This window comes from Penicillium citrinum (genome assembly GCF_028827155.1).
Source record: "Penicillium citrinum strain IBT 23319 chromosome Unknown utg000004l:1.0-2404223.0:1.0-2405248.0, whole genome shotgun sequence".
NCBI lineage: Eukaryota > Fungi > Ascomycota > Eurotiomycetes > Eurotiales > Aspergillaceae > Penicillium > Penicillium citrinum.
Genome location: NW_026622689.1, coordinates 1,873,916 through 1,889,745, shown reverse-complemented (window position 1 = coordinate 1,889,745; position 15,830 = coordinate 1,873,916). Strand labels below are relative to the sequence as shown.

The 15,830-nt window shown below is 47.8% G+C and overlaps 6 protein-coding genes across 6 annotated transcripts; 2 read left to right on the top strand and 4 right to left on the bottom strand.

Annotated features, from left to right (window-relative positions):
- Positions 1 to 634: 634 nt before the first annotated feature.
- On the bottom strand, positions 635 to 1,514 carry N7469_005660 (uncharacterized protein; the record flags this gene model as incomplete). Its single annotated transcript, XM_056644580.1, has 2 exons — positions 635 to 1,233; positions 1,412 to 1,514. 2 exons carry the CDS (start codon positions 1,512 to 1,514, stop codon positions 635 to 637), a joined length of 702 nt encoding a protein of 233 aa, XP_056501394.1.
- Positions 1,515 to 2,999: 1,485 nt separating this feature from the next.
- Positions 3,000 to 3,465, top strand: N7469_005659 (uncharacterized protein; the record flags this gene model as incomplete). Its single annotated transcript, XM_056644579.1, has 3 exons — positions 3,000 to 3,029; positions 3,079 to 3,289; positions 3,353 to 3,465. The coding sequence occupies 3 exons, from the start codon at positions 3,000 to 3,002 to the stop codon at positions 3,463 to 3,465; spliced, it is 354 nt and encodes a 117-aa protein (XP_056501393.1).
- A 3,033-nt stretch (positions 3,466 to 6,498) lies between these two features.
- N7469_005658 (uncharacterized protein) lies at positions 6,499 to 8,023 on the bottom strand (the record flags this gene model as incomplete). The annotated part of the gene is made up of 2 exons (XM_056644578.1): positions 6,499 to 7,724; positions 7,879 to 8,023. The coding sequence occupies 2 exons, from the start codon at positions 8,021 to 8,023 to the stop codon at positions 6,499 to 6,501; spliced, it is 1,371 nt and encodes a 456-aa protein (XP_056501392.1).
- A 979-nt stretch (positions 8,024 to 9,002) lies between these two features.
- On the bottom strand, positions 9,003 to 10,592 carry N7469_005657 (putative nucleolin protein Nsr1; the record flags this gene model as incomplete). Its single annotated transcript, XM_056644577.1, has 2 exons — positions 9,003 to 9,905; positions 9,963 to 10,592. 2 exons carry the CDS (start codon positions 10,590 to 10,592, stop codon positions 9,003 to 9,005), a joined length of 1,533 nt encoding a protein of 510 aa, XP_056501391.1.
- A 951-nt stretch (positions 10,593 to 11,543) lies between these two features.
- Positions 11,544 to 13,482, top strand: N7469_005656 (dolichyl-P-Glc:Man(9)GlcNAc(2)-PP-dolichol alpha-1,3-glucosyltransferase ALG6; the record flags this gene model as incomplete). Its single annotated transcript, XM_056644576.1, has 3 exons — positions 11,544 to 11,781; positions 11,870 to 12,032; positions 12,099 to 13,482. 3 exons carry the CDS (start codon positions 11,544 to 11,546, stop codon positions 13,480 to 13,482), a joined length of 1,785 nt encoding a protein of 594 aa, XP_056501390.1.
- Positions 13,483 to 15,031: 1,549 nt separating this feature from the next.
- Positions 15,032 to 15,474, bottom strand: N7469_005655 (copper metallochaperone COX17; the record flags this gene model as incomplete). Its single annotated transcript, XM_056644575.1, has 3 exons — positions 15,032 to 15,172; positions 15,240 to 15,301; positions 15,447 to 15,474. The coding sequence occupies 3 exons, from the start codon at positions 15,472 to 15,474 to the stop codon at positions 15,032 to 15,034; spliced, it is 231 nt and encodes a 76-aa protein (XP_056501389.1).
- Positions 15,475 to 15,830: the final 356 nt, after the last annotated feature.

Sequence of the window (15,830 nt, the reverse complement as noted above, 5' to 3'; positions counted from 1 at the left end):
AAAAGTAGAAAGTTGAAGAAATAGCGATGAGTCAAGGCGGGGGACTAAATTAGTGCAATTTGATTGTTGCATCACTAAACTAGCGTGTAGTAATAGCATATACTGTATACAGAATAGATGATTAGATGTGGTACTATATAATAAGTGTTCATATTGATCTAAATTAAATAATATAAATAAAATAGAATTCCAGGTAAACAGTATTTGTCATGCTCTACTCGTCTCATCTGTGGCGGTGCGCACTATCGAATAATTGACTATTGATTCTGACAGGACCCACCCGGGGCGATCTCTGTCAAAATTGCATTGGCGTGTGGGTGAGGGCGATCATTTACGTATTGCTGGAACTGTGAATAACTATTATTATTATTATTGGGGAGTTGTAGATTGGAACCGAATATCGACAAATGCTATTGAAGTGTATAGATCCAAACGCCGAGTGCGAATCAGACCCGTGACTAAGTATTTGCAACGCCGGGAATTTACTCCTTCACACAAGCCCAATTTTGACCACCACGGACGGTAAGGAGAGAAAGAATGGGAAGGGAAAAAATAATAAAAATAAAGCCAGAAAAACAAAGGGAAATCGTCATGTCTCATCACAAAAGGGTAAAAAAAAAAGAAAACGAAGGATCTACCAAGGACTGCGCGCCCCCACCATCCAATCCTCCATCGCAAGCCATTCACTCCACCGGGCGTCAGCCGCTTGAAGCTCATCCTCGGAAGGATCACGCAAAGGTCGTAAGAAAGGTGTCTCCTCGTCGGGCAGGATATCGTAAGAAGCTTTGGTTTGAGCCCAACCACTACTCTTCGCCGTAAAGAGGTAATTGGTACGTTCTTGCTTGTAGATACATCCCACACCAGCCTCCCAATCAGGACCGAAGAAAGCAAGCATAGTCACCGGCGTATCTTGCGCCGTGACAATCAGACGACGCACGTAAGGTCGAAGTGAAATGAATGAGGCAGTATTCTGTGGACTCATTGTGTCCACGGGACGTTGCGCAGGTAAGCGGATATTGATGAACGCTGCGATTGACTGAACGGTCGGGTTGAATTGGCTCGACTCGACAAAATGTTGGAGACATGTCTTATAATGCGTGTACCAGCCAGTTGGGTCGACTCGACCAAATTCGCTATCGTGTAAGATGGATCGAGCTTCGTGAGTGTGCATACCCTGGTCGAGGCAGGGCTCGCGCCTATGCGCGGGCCGTTCAGCTTCTCGCTCGATAGGTCCTGGAAGGAAGGGGAAATGTCTCAGAGAAGGTTTGAAGTACATTATGCTTGAAACATGGAGCTCAATGGAGTTGGGGTTCAAGGGGGTGGAGAGGAGAGCAATTGCAAGTTTGAAAGTATGAAAGTATGAAAGTATAGAAGGAATGGCTAGGTAACCCGAGATTGAAAAAGAACTTACTTGGAGCGGGCTGCTCTTGCGAGTAATGACCGCGCAGGTCGATATCCATACGAGGAGAGTTTTCCCAGCACTCTCTTCCTGAACCCTGCATGCTTAATGACATGATCGTTCATGAGTAGAAAGAAGAAGATAGAAGGAGTATCAAACTCGGAGTAAATGTATGTATGTATGTTACTAGAGAGAGTAGTAGAACCAGATTTGGATACTGTAGTGATGGATCGTGATAGTATGATCAACCTGATACCAATGGAGGGAGAGCAACCCTTATAGTACCCCCGCGCCGGCACGACCGAGACCCAAGGGTCGGTGTGATACCCAAAATGATCACATCTGAAGATCAAGGGCGGACTAGTTCGGCCCTGACGGGGGATGAGTGGATCAAGGCACGAAGCTATCGAATAAGGTGGGAACGCCACAGGGAGGTCACTAGCCACGGAATGCCCGAGCGTGTGGCTGTACAATCACTTTGTCAGCCACTCTACATTATGTCAGCACGCATAAAGGGATCAACTAGACCCAGTTGGGGCTAGCGCCGAGATATGATTGGAACTAACCACATTTGGCCTGTGGGGAATAGACTAGCTTCCCAATAGTGCGGGCCACTATCGCTTTCTCCTTCGAGCGAGTTGGTTCATGTCGAAGATGAAATAGACTTGATCTGTGCGGTATTCTGACATCCCCACCCGACAGATTGGATCACGGATGTGTTCGGTGATCGTCAAGAGGTGGCAGGAATTAGAATTACAGTATACAGTACACATTCAGTTTCAAAGTTTTGGGGGGGTTGCTTCGAGAGTCATTCTACATGCAGAAAAACATCTAATGTGCATACATACTCCTACATAATAGTTACTAAATAATATTCCACTAATTAGTAGTTGCTTCCAGTGAGGCGTGAGGTGTGACGTGATAAACGTGGGCGGCCTGCAAGGGGGAATGCAGAACGAGTGAAGGAGAACATGGTCAACAGGGAAGACTTATTCAAGACAACCCTGTAACCTGCAACCTCGCTTCTATTATTACGATCCTACTAGGATTACTCCATAGGAGCACAGAGTATGTATACGAGATGATGTTGATGATGAGAATAAACTAGTTTGACAATGATTTGAAATTGACTACTCGTTGATGTCATGATTGGCCAGCCACAAGCGAAATAAATTAAAGCTGACCCGATCCGATCTGATCTCGTATTGCGCTCGGCCACGCCGATTCTCTCTGCATCGTAATTTCGTCCAATAATATCCCTGATCTCCTCGATTACCGTAAACCCGACTTCCTGGACATCGTCGACCTCCACCTGGGGCTCGCCTAAAATGCAAATCACCTTGACGTGAGGCGCCCCGCTCCTTTCCTTGTTCTTTTTAAATACAGCAGGGCCTGCATCTCAACAACCTCAATTGCATTAACAAGGATTGCAAGCAAAGAGTCCAGAACAACAACGCACGTAGGACTTCTCCGTCAAAGCCTCTGGGCAACGCAACGCAACGCAACTGCACCTCACCTGCACCTCAACTGCATCGCATCCTTCTGAAACAACCTCGGCTTTTTACTCCACACAACACCACACATCTACATTTCTTCCAAAATGATCTACAAAACCAACTACGAACTTCACGTATGTTGATTCCTTTGCCTCGTCATCGTCCATGTCTAACCTTCGGCAGTCCCGAGAGAGTATTGATAGCAGACGCTCTCCTCCACCGGATGAGAAGTTACTCGCTCCGTTGGCAACGCTCTACCCGCATGTCACAGCGCTACAACCGCAGTACGACCCTAATAGCTGCACTTTCACCGGTTACCGCCACACAGGCTATTGGGCCGCTGCTTATACTACAAATGCTCGTGAAGAGCCGCCCATGACCCGCCGTTCAAATGGTTCGTTTCTACAAAAATCAACCAATGAATTTCTCGTTCTCTATGCTAACTAAATAACCTCAGATCACCCTTGTCGATTTGTTTCCAAACTTCGCCGATTTCAATTACGACGGCTACTTAGCCGAGACGATTTTAAATATCGACGAGGCTCTGAGTCTACAAATTACACTGCATGAACGACCAAGAATGTGACCTTCTTTCGTTCTTCCATTTCGATCATATCTACTTTTCTCGATTCTGCATTATTCAGCGTGCGCGACTATCACCTTTGACCTTTTCTTTTTTCTCTCTTCAACTTCATCTTCAACTTCAACATACTACAAACTTGAACCGACCATGACTCTCAGGCCTCCCAGTGCGGGCACCTGATCTATATTTGCTTTTTATTTTCCTATGTCGTCATCACTTTCATTCTCCATCTCTTCATTTCAGCGACGGTTTAAGCACGGCGTTTTGGTTCAGCATGGTACAAATTGGCTCTACAGATCATGGACATATTCGAAGGTATACAATTATCAGCACATAGCGATCAGAACATAGCACTATTCAATAAGAAAACATATATCATACAATTTCTCCTTCTCCAAATTCTGCCTAGAAGTACCGGACATCGCAACCACAAGGAACCTACATCGTATCCGGTGCCATCTCCGCCGACTGCCTCCAAACCCCCACATTCGGCATTTGAAAAGCGACGCCAGTGCAACCGTAGCAGCCTGCATAACCAGGGACCAGGGACCAGGAACCAACAAAGCAAGTATACAAACAGGGAAAAAGCAAACAAAGTACCGTCCAAATGACTCGCATTGGCCCATCACGTAGATCATCGAGGCACAGCATCTGGCATCACACTAACCTCGTAAAAGATAATCTAATAAATAACACTAATAACAACAAGGTAGCGATCGCCCAATCTCCGCACTCAACAAACCCAAACCGGATCCTGTGAGAAGATAAATGGCAAGACAAAGCCCTACAGTAACGGGGCTAAAAATGGAAATTCCATTGAAAGTGGAAATACTCCATAGTGAAACTCCTACATAGTACTATGTACAGGGCAAGGCTGGACCCAATAAACGGCAAACAAACCCCGTGGAAGAATCACCCGATCGTACCAACCATATTCTAGATCGAGATCAATCTCGGAATTGAATCTTTTACCCTCGTACTTTTTTCACTAGTTTCGTATATAAATCAATCATACACAATACTTCCACCTACAGTACTGCATCCTACTCCACGTACCTGGTCAGGGCGCAGGCCCGACCCGTGCCGATCCAATAGTTCGCCCCAGTGACCGCAAGGTATTTGAGATTCTGGGGAGATCAGGCAGACTCCAGGGGCATGCGATAATGACATTCACGCCTTCATTTCGTTCTGCGAGAAGGAACCCTGGACAACTCTGTCGGTGATTTATTGGTACGAAGGTATTTGATATAGGTGCAGATGCCTCAATGCATTATCCAATTTGATACTCCATCTAGAGATCATCTAGTCTCCACGAGGATGTCGAGTGCCTATCAGGTTTCATCCACTCATCCGGAACTAAGTATTCAATGTGACTGGCATTCGTCAAACCTGGATCTATCACAGAATTTATAGAGTTGGATACCGACGAATAGTCTTTGGAGGTGGAAGCGTAGACTGAGAATATGGACGAAATACATACAGTAACAAGTAAGTCGAGACCTCATCACTAAGCCATTTTGATAGCGTAGAGAAAGCCAGGCACTCAACAGGCTCCTCCAAATCATTCAACCCGATACTCCGTATACATACATACTGCACATACTGCAACCTCAAGATCCACAACCGTTACTTCCCGAACCAAGCACGAGCATGAACATCAACATTGCACCCAGCAAACCGGGTCAATCACAGCCACAGCACGAGACTAGAAATCGAACGCGAGAAGGAATAGGCAGTACAGTACGGAGTAGAATCGAAGTACCCACACCGTACTTTGGCATCTTAATGCTGGCTCAGATTAACCCCTTACAGTATCACATCACCAGCCACGGCTCCTTCCCATTCGGGTAATGGTACTTTGAAGTGTGGCGCAGCCTATAAAGTTAATTGAGGTGAATCTTTATACGAGTATACATTACTATGGAGTCACTAGTAGTTAGTCCAGCCCTATCCTCTCCAATCATACTAATATCAGGCTAGTAATTCACGGGGAAATACTCTTAGCACTGCCAGTGATAATGTAGCCTAGTGGGATAGACGTCGATCAAACAGTTCTTTATCTAGTGGGTCTGGTCTGGACAACAGGGGCAAATGCAATGCAAATACAAATACAAATACAGTACATCCTTGTGCAAACGCCGACAGACGTACAGGTGCAGGGATAACCTTGATGAATACCCATAAGTTGTGGGTCGGTATTCTCCAAAAGCCGAGGAAACCTTTGTCTACGATAGATTTTTGAAGTGAGGCTGCTTACGGAGTATTTCAATTTGTTTGCTTCTTGTATAGTTCCAGGGCTGGGGTTGGTGTGATCGACTTCGGGTTTTACTTGAATATCTTTCGGCCTTAGATGTATCTGTAAAGGATGAGAGATTTGTCTATTTTATTGATTGTTATTATGTACTATCTTCTTTGCATTCGTTATTGCATGATACTGTTATTCGTGGTGCCCAAAGGTGATGCTATTCTTGGGTTTCCAAGTTCTAAAGTAACAAGTAACCCCACGGATATTCCCGACCCCCTACCCTATATGAACTGGAATCATTCGGCCTTCCAAGCTTGGAAGGGTCCAAGGCCGTAAAATCCTTGTATAATCATATTGGATACTTGTACTACTACTAGATATTCCCGGAGTAAATTCAATCTTAAAGATATAATTCATGTTGACATGACATCCTCGCCGGGCCACCATGAAGAAATGCTCCTTCAACTCCAAAACCAAGACGTGCCAAAACGAACTAAAATAAAACACCAAATTTTTTGCAGGTGGCAACGTGGTATCGAGGTATACCAAGACAAATGAACATAAACGCAGACAAAAACCAGAAGGGGATCATCAAAAGAGGGGATCATCAAAAGAGGGGAAATAGGGTAGGATCAAGGGCTAGTATCAAGTGCTTGTATTGTAGCACGGATACATGTCTCAAATCCCCCTCAACATAGTAAATAGCTCTCGTTATATCGTTATCATTGCCATTTCATCTCACATAACATTAGAAATTCACCACACAGACAATGATCTACGCCAGACTCGCGGATCCGGCCGCAGCTGTACCCCATCGGAACCGCTTCAGCCCTCCACGAACGGCTTCCTGACCGCATGCCGCGGATGAACGTGCGCCGGGAACAGTTCCATCATTCATAAGCCCCATCTCCGTACGTCCAACTTCCCGACCAAGCATGTAACCGGCCGAGAAACTGATGGCGGAGAAAAGCACGACTACACCTGCACTAATCACCCATGTCATCACGGTAGGGCTGACGGGCGTCGTCGATTCTGCCACACTAACTCGTCGGCCTTTTCTAGATGAGCCACTTCGATCTTTTGGTGAGATCGACCTTCGCTTGGCCTTGGCAATCGGTGGCCCTGGAGTGGCCACTGGAGACCGGGTATGTCTTCTGCGGGGTGGGCATACTAATGGACTGGTGTCTGTGTCGCGTGTTGAGGAGCCGTCTTCTTCACCACTTTCGTCGCCCATCGCGACAGACTCTCCAACGAGTCGGAAGGCAGCCGGCTGTGTAGGTGCAGGAGCAGACGGAGCAGATGGCATAGGCTGGGCATCTGACTTTGGAAGACCGCGGGCTGCGGCAGCACATGAGAGGAGAGTAGATAGGCTAGCGCGAAGCGCGGCATCATGATCAGCATGATGCGAAGGTGAGAACATATTATATGGACTATGCTGCGACTGTTGAGATCGACGATATGGCCGAATACTGGGGTATGAATCTCGACGGATGGATGTGCGCCGGCTGGAGTTGGATACGACACTGGGTTGAGATCGTCGGGACTCGCTTGGACGGGTCCAGGAAGGATCACTGGTGTTAGGCGGATGACTGAATACATTTGGCTGTGGGATGAACGGTGAAGGACTGATTCCCATACCCAGGGCAGTTGATGTATCGTCTTCATCATCGCTGGAATCACCGTCATCGGACTGAGAAGGAGCAGGTAATGGTGCACGTAGGGCTGGACCAATATCTTCGTTGGAGCTGCTCATAGGCGGATCAGATTCACTCTCACTCTCCTCGTATTCCTCTTGACTACTGCTTGCAGGATTGGAAGAATAGTCGACTTGAGCGGTGGTCACAGCTGCGAGTTGTTGCATCCGTCGACGTCGACTGCGATATTGTTGCCTGCCACTGTCCCGGTGTTCCACTTGGAGACCCGTTGTGATTATATCGTCACTTGCCGCAGCTGAAGATAGAGATGAGGTCGACGGCTGGGATGAAACTTCGATCCAGGAGTCTAGGTAATAACGTAGTGAGTACATTGTGTTGCGCGAGTATATAGAACGGGAAGTACTGAATAGATTATCTGCATGACGAAATCCGATCGGCAGGGGGAGTCTGGCAAGCCAAGGTATAAAAGGGATGAAATATACTCTCTGCTCAAGACTTACCTTCTGATCTCATGGGCGGCGCACCAGATGGACGAGGCTGACCAGGGACACCATTCTGATCGCGCGGGTGGCCATCGCGTATCAGTTGACGAGAGGCTCTGGGCTCGCGCACCTGACCGAGCAGGTCGCAGTGATTTGGTTGCATGGCCTATGATAAATAAAGAGGGAAGTGATACCAGTGGGGATAAACAAGTCAAATAGAAGTAAGAAGGAATCTCGTCGAGAGATCAGGCCACCCGGTCCAATGCTAGGAACAAGAGCGGTCAAGCGTGGGGAAGATGAGGCTATCTTATCAATGTGGAGACAGGACGATCTTCCATCACTGATGCCCAAGCACTGGCCCAAGGTGATGGGAAAGAGATGATGATGGTGTTCAAGTTGTTGTGATTCTGATAATGGAATGAAGATTTGATTTATTAATGACAAGTTCGAAATTAAAATGATGGAAAAAAAAATGCGATGGGCGTATCGCAGGCAACAGAAAAGAAAAGAGAATGAGAAAAAGGGGGGGGGAAGGGCTGAAGATGATGAGGTGATCAGCAGACAGAACAGGTGATTTGCAGGAGGGGCAGGACAAAGACAAGTCAAAGGGAGATGTTGTGACCATATACAGGGAGATACACGGAGTTGATTAGGGATACCTAGGTGGACGCCGAAGTAGCTACTACAAATTATTACATTTATCAAAATCAAGATATGTATATAAGTATTAGAATAATGTAAAAGACTCAAAGAATCACATCAGAAGTACATTGTATATACATACTACTTACTGTACATCGAGTACTGGGACGGAAGACTCTAAAACAATGCGGGGGCGGGGAAGCCTGGCAATTCTCTCCGGAGATGGCCTGCTCCATGCAGATTTGGCAGTTTCTGTACGACAATGAATATGCAAGGATTGTACGGTTGGGAATAAAGATATTGAAGTGATTGTAGTATGAAATTACAGTTCGACCTATCATGCAACTATCGAGACATAAAATAAGAAACTTTTGGAAAAATACCAGAGCCAACCGAGGCGCCAATTACACGCAGAAAACAGATCGTAGTAAAATGGTCAGTAGGAAAGGAGCCAAGTCGATCATGAGGAGAAAAGCAGATAGCTAGATGGCGAGGAATGCTTAGAAAGTGATCTTGCTGCCCTTGAACTCAGGGATGCTGCCCTTGGCCTTGTTGAAGCCACCGCTGCCGCCGAAGCCGCCACGGCCACCACCACGACCACCACCACGGCCGCCGAAGCCACCGCGACCACCACCACGGCCACCACCGCGGCCACCGAAGCCACCACGGTCACCGCCAGCAGGGCGAGGAGTGCTGAAGTCCAGACGGAGAGGGCGGCCCTCAAGCTCGAAGCCCTGCATAGCACCGTGAGCGGCCTGGGCCTCCTCAACAGAGCTGTACTGGACGTAACCGAAACCCTTGGGACGGCCGGACTCGGGGTCAGTAGGCAGACGGATGCCGAGGATACCACCGTGCTCGCCGAAGCTGTCACGCAGAGCGTCCTCAGAGGCGCTGAAGGGAAGGTTACCGACGAACAGAGTGTCACTAGCGGGACTAGTCTGGTCACCGAAAGAGCGGGCACGGTTCTGGGCACGGTCACCATTCTGGTTGTTTTGACGTCCAGTGGCGTAGTCAAGGTTGACGGGACGGCCGTCAATATCAGCACCCTTCTTAGCGGCCATAGCCTTGGCGGCATCGGCAGCGTTGGTGAACTCAACGTAACCGAAACCACGGGAGCGACCAGAGTCACGGTCAGTCACAACGCGGGTGCCAGCGAGCTCACCGAACTCGCTGAACTCGCGCTGGAGCCACTCCTCATCGACGTTCCAGGACAGGTTGCCGACGAAAAGGTTGGCGGAGGCGCCCTCAGGGACATCCTCAGTCTTGGTCTTCTTAGCAGCGGCAGCGGGCTCCTCATCGGCCTTGCGCTTCTTAGAGGGCTTGGAGTCCTCGCTATCGGAGTCAGAGTCAGAGTCGGAGGAATCGGAGGAGTCAGAGGAGTCGGAGTCGGAGTCGGAAGAGTCCTATTAGACAGTTGGTTAGCTGATATCCTCAAAAGATGAATTACTTTGGCGACAAACCTTCTTCTCGGCCTTGGCCTTGGGGGCCTCCTCCTCAGACTCGGAGTCAGAGTCGGAGTCGGAAGAGTCGGAAGAGTCAGAAGACTCAGCCTTCTTCTCATCCTTCTTAGGGGCGGGCTTCTCATCCTCAGACTCAGAGTCGGAGGAGTCGGAGGACTCGGACTCGGAAGAGGACTCAGCCTTCTTCTCGGCCTTCTTAGCATCCTTCTTAGGAGCAGGCTTCTCATCCTCGCTCTCGCTGTCGCTCTCGCTCTCAGAGCTGGAAGCGTCCTTCATCTCCTCATCGCTGTCAGACTCGGAGGAAGACTCGGAGGAAGACTCCTCCTTCTTGGCGGGCTTCTTAGCCTCCTTCTTGCTGGCCTTCTTAGGGGCAGGCTTCTCCTCCTCACTCTCGGAGCTGGAAGAGGAAGAGGAGTCCTCACTCTCGCTCTCAGACTCAGAAGAGCTGGAGGGAGTAGGCTCCTTCTTCTTGTTCTTCTTGGACTTCTCCTCCTTGGCAACGGCCTTCTTGGCGACGGCCTTGCTCTTGGAGGCAGGGGACTGGGAAGCCTTGGTGACGCCAGCGTCCTTGACCTTGTTCAAGGCCTTGCTGGACTTGTCAGCCTTGGTGGTAACCTTGGTCTTCGACATTTTGTTTCTAGATAGCGGAATGAATGTTAGCAGTGTGTCTTATAGCCTGGAACTTCCTGGAGGTTCCGTCACATCCCACATACAGTGGTTGATAAGATCGAGTGATTTGTTTTTGTGCGGCACAGCCAACAAGCCCTCAATAATACCCGTGATTTGGATTTTGTTTCTTCTTTTGATGTGAAACAGTGATAACCCTCAGGAATGAAAATTTGCCAGGAGTGATCCGATCACAGCTGGTAGAGACCCACGAGAATTAACCCGCAACAGAATGAAGCCCACAGAGACCGGCGAAACGCAACTATGATATGAAACCCACGGAGGAAAAGTCCCACAGAGCCCACAGAAAAGTGCAATAATTCAAGCCCACAGCCCTCGATGTGAAAAGCCCACTGAAAGTGTCTGTTGAAGTACTTTTTCAAGTACGGCCCACGCAGCAGCGTCAGTTATGGGGGGAGGGAAAGGGAAGATGTACTTATGAAGCTTTTATGATGCCTCGAAGGGGAAAGAAAAGTCAACACAGAAAAGTGAAGACTTGTAAAAAAGTTGAGTAGGATGGAAGGAGGATGAAAAGGATGAAGAAAAAAAAAGTTGCAGCGGCCGGGGCAAGCTCTGATAAAAAAAAAAAATCTGCCAAAAAAAATTTGGAGGCTAGCAGAAATATATACCGCCTACTGTATAAGGCTAAACCCAGGCACGCTAAGGCACACAGTGGATACGAGGTGGGTACCTTCCTGTTCAGGCGGACTCACCGCGTTTCTAAGGCGGTCGCAGCTTCCTCCGTGGAACTGCCGGGTCTTCTCCGCAACGATTGGCACCTCACTCCATTGGATACTTCGACTCTACACACTCTACGTTAGATAAATAGAGTACTCAACATCAGGCGCATTTGTTCAGATAGTCCTCCTTTGTCAATGGGACATTTCTGATCCTCTCTCTGGCCTCGCTCGGAATATGGCCCCCTCCACTCCTTCCTCCCATCGCCCGCGCAAGAAGAGAAAGATGCCAACTGCGCCGGGTTCCAATAACAACTTAATACTGGATATCGGAGATGGAAAACAAACGCCAGCATTCCCTCTCGTCTCATTTCTATGGGCTGCGCGTGCGGGTGTCTCACAATGGCTAATTTTGCCTCTTACTCTCATGGTTGTTGGCCTCTTCCGGTGGGCTGTCGGATTATGGGGATACTCAGGTAGGTGCCATCACTTACCACTCCATGATATTGCAAAGAGAGAGAGTGTGTGTGATTGAAAACAATGGCAGGACTGACTCCCAATTAGGCTTCCAGGTTGCTCCAATGCACGGTGATTTCGAGGCACAGAGGCATTGGATGGAGATTACCACTCACTTGCCAATGGCCAAGTGGTACCTCTACGATCTGCAATACTGGGGACTCGACTATCCCCCATTGACCGCATACCATAGCTGGCTTCTGGGCAAAATGTATGTGGCTCAATTGCACAACCCCTATATCTTCTTTCATCGCGGTCATAAACTAACAGAAAATAGTGGCGCCATTGTTGAACCTGCATGGTTCGCGCTGGACAAATCGCGTGGCTTTGAGGACCCGCATCTGAAGGTCTTCATGCGGGCCACCGTCGTTGTCTCCGAGTACCTTATCTACATCCCCGCGATCGTGAACTTCCTCCGTCGATATACTCGCATGCAGGGCGTCCATGCGTGGTCTGCCTCAATCGCTCTTGTCGCCATCCTCCTCCAGCCGGCTACTATCCTTATTGACCATGGTCATTTCCAGTATAATACTGTCATGCTGGGACTGGTGGTCGCAAGTCTGGACGCCATTCTGGCTGGGCGCATGCTTTGGGCCTGCTTATTCTTCGTTGGCGCATTGGGCTTCAAGCAAATGGCGCTCTACTACGCACCAGTCATGTTTGCTTACTTGCTAGGCGTCTGTATCTTCCCACGGATTCGCCCCCTCCGACTCATCAATATCGCATTGATAACACTTGCCGCCTTCGCCTTGCTATTTGCACCGCTCCTTTTTGCAGCAACAAACCCCGAGGCTCGTAAATTATTCGCGTCATCGGAACAGCCTCCACTGTTGCAAGCTCTGCCGATTTCTTTCGACAAGAACACTGTGGCCTATGGAATTACGTTCCAACTCGCCCAGACTGTTCATCGCGTACTTCCGTTCTCTCGTGGTATCTTCGAGGACAAAGTTGCCAATGCCTGGTGTGCTATTCACACATTCTACAAACTCCATCGCTTTGATGTTTCACTACTCCAGCGAGCCTCCTTGGGGGCTACATTGGCCTCAATCATCATCCCCTGTGGTATCATTTTCCGTCATCCTCGAGCTTCACTTATCCTCCCGGCCCTGTCCTGTGTGTCATGGGGCTTCTTCCTGTTTTCTTTCCAGGTGCACGAGAAAAGTGTTCTTCTTCCTCTTCTCCCAATGACTCTTTCACTTGCTGGAGATGGCGGTCTGAATAAAGAAAATCGTGCCTGGGTTGGTTGGGCCAACGTGCTTGGTTCGTGGACTATGTATCCGCTTTTGAAGCGGGAGGAGCTTCGTGTGCCATACATCGTCATGACTCTTCTATGGGCTTATTTGATGGGTTTACCACCAGTTTGTTTGGAAACTTACCGAAGCCGTGTCCATCCCGAAGATGCAAACCCGCAGTTTGAGCCTCAAATCCTGACCAAACTCATACACTTCAGTTTTTACTTTGCTATGGTTGGCTGGCACGTTCTTGAGGCCTTTGTACCTACTCCTGCCGGAAAACCAGACCTCTGGGTTGTTTTTAACGCGCTCATTGGAGCTGGTGGCTTTGGGCTTGCTTATCTCTGGTGCATGTGGAAGTTAATCAGTCAATGTCGCCAAATTGACATTCAAGTTGCCGAAGATGAGAGCCGGAAGAAAAAACAATGATGAGATGGATGTTGTTGGTTCGAGAAGCGAGCCAGGGAAAGAAATTTTTTATTATGCGTCTGTGTAAGATTTGTGAGCGTAAATATTACTATGTTACCCAATTTACTTGAATACGCTATGGCATAGAAAGAAAAATCACTAGACGGCAATGTGGCTTCGAAAATGGGTCGAGCAGTACAATTCACTCATTCCTGGATATCAATATTTGGGTAACACTGAAAAGCGTCAATGTTATTCATACAACTGCCAGTGAGACTGCTCGCCGAAGAACTTGGAGAAGGATATAGCCTCCGGTGCCCTGGAGTCCTTCAAGTTGAAAGTTTCAAGTGAGGCCCTTGAAGGACTTCAGGGCAGTAAATAATGATGATTAAGCCTTTAATGCTCAGACGCTAGCCTTCTGGTGAGACTCTCTGCCTTCCCTTATGCTAGGAATTTGTTCCCTTCTTTCTACAGTTCTTTCTGCCCTTCTTTCTACAACCTCAAGGCCTTCAGAATGATAATAGAGGCAGAAATCGGTATATCGAATAATCTAACAGGGTACCTACCTGATTAGATATCTATGTATCGGAGATGCAATATAATATCGATTGAAGTATACTTAAACTTGAGAAATATGGCAGTTACATACTAATCTAGATTCGAAAGGCCGATGGTCCAAGTAGTAACCCTACTCTGAAGAGATTCTACTTTCAAATGGAGTACTAGTACTTCCACTGACCCAATCGCCTCTCGGGGAATCAACCGAAGATTTACATTGGTGGGCGTGCGGCGCAAATGTGCTATTCTCCGAAACCGAGTTCCCGTGCAGGTTCTACAATTGTTCGCTTTGTTTGAAATACAAAGCTACTTGTCGTTGGTGCGACAAGTTCGACTACCTCAAGAGATGTGGGTTTTGCAGGGAAGGATTGCAACGGTATACGAAAATAGGCGTAGCTTGTGGCACCAGAGGGAAATCTATAATTGCTTATAGTAGATAGCGAATGTTACCAGTAAACTCCACCTGGAGTTAACTGGGCAGTTTGCCTGCCACAAATGAGTTTGACCGAGAGATGCTACATTTGATATAGGTTCTTAGCACAAGGAAGGATGGAGAGAAAGAGGGATTTCCCAGAAATCTAGTGTCGGGCAGTCAGGCCTTATGATTACCTAGCTGTCTTCAAATGATTTCAGAACTCCGGAGGCTGGATCTGTTCTGTTCAAGTTCTTCGGCGAGCTTCCTCACTGGCAGTTGTATACCCAGATATTGATATCTAGGGATGAACGAATTGCACTGCTACCATAGTAGTATCTGAATTATTGTTGCCTCAGATCTAATAATGATTTTCATGTGAGATGAGATCTTGTATTCGTACAAACTAGGGTAGCAAGAATCGCTACATATCAAGTGTCGATGTTTCGACCCATTTTTGTAGCATGCATATCCAGTTGCACCATCATGTCCGGATATGCACGTTAAAGAGAAATGGCAAGAAAAGGAGAGGAACACCATGCCCAAAATGCTATGATACAGTATGATATGGTACAGAATGAGTCAATTGGCATTGCCCATCTAGACCTTGAAACCGAAGCCGGCCATGCAGGTCTTGTATTGATCAATCATAGACTGGCACTCCTTGGCGGGATCGTCGGATTTCGAGAACAGCATGCAGTCATCACGAGCGGTTTTCTCGTCCTTGCAGACACAGCAAGGCTATATTTTATCACAGTATGGTCAGTCACTGTACCTTCTTGCGGGATCGGTGGGTTCTCGAGCGTACCTTGGGCTTATCGGTTTGGGCGGGCTTCGTCTGAGGCTCTGCAGGGGCGGGAGCAGCTTTATCTATTGATTGATAGATTAGTACTTGTTTATCAGGACTGTATTTGAGAGATTCTCGACCCTTGCGCATTGTGCTACAGATCCTTGAATGCGCCGGATGCGCGGCCACGGCAGATTCTTGGTGGTATGGAGGTTGCGGAGAACTTACCACTGGAGGAACCGAATAGCCACGACATTTTAAAGAATATTTTCTGCGTCCCAATACGAAATCACGGTTAACGAAAGTCTTGAATGTGAGTGAGAGGGTGTTGAAAGTAACCTGGATGTGCTCGATCTCGGAGTATTATGGGATTACTAATCACTGCGCAGTTGGTGTCTTCCGCCCGCTCGACTTTTTTTGCTATCAAACAGTCTTCTTTGTTGCCCCCCGCCTATTTTGCCTCCTACCTTCTGCCTTTTCATTTTTTTTTGGTCTTATTTTGGGTTCAGTTCCCTCTTGTGACAATCATTCTCTTGAGAAAGAGGTTCTGATCTCCGTCTCCATTCCAATTCCCTTTTCTTTTTCTTTTTTCCTTTTTGATTTGACCTATTA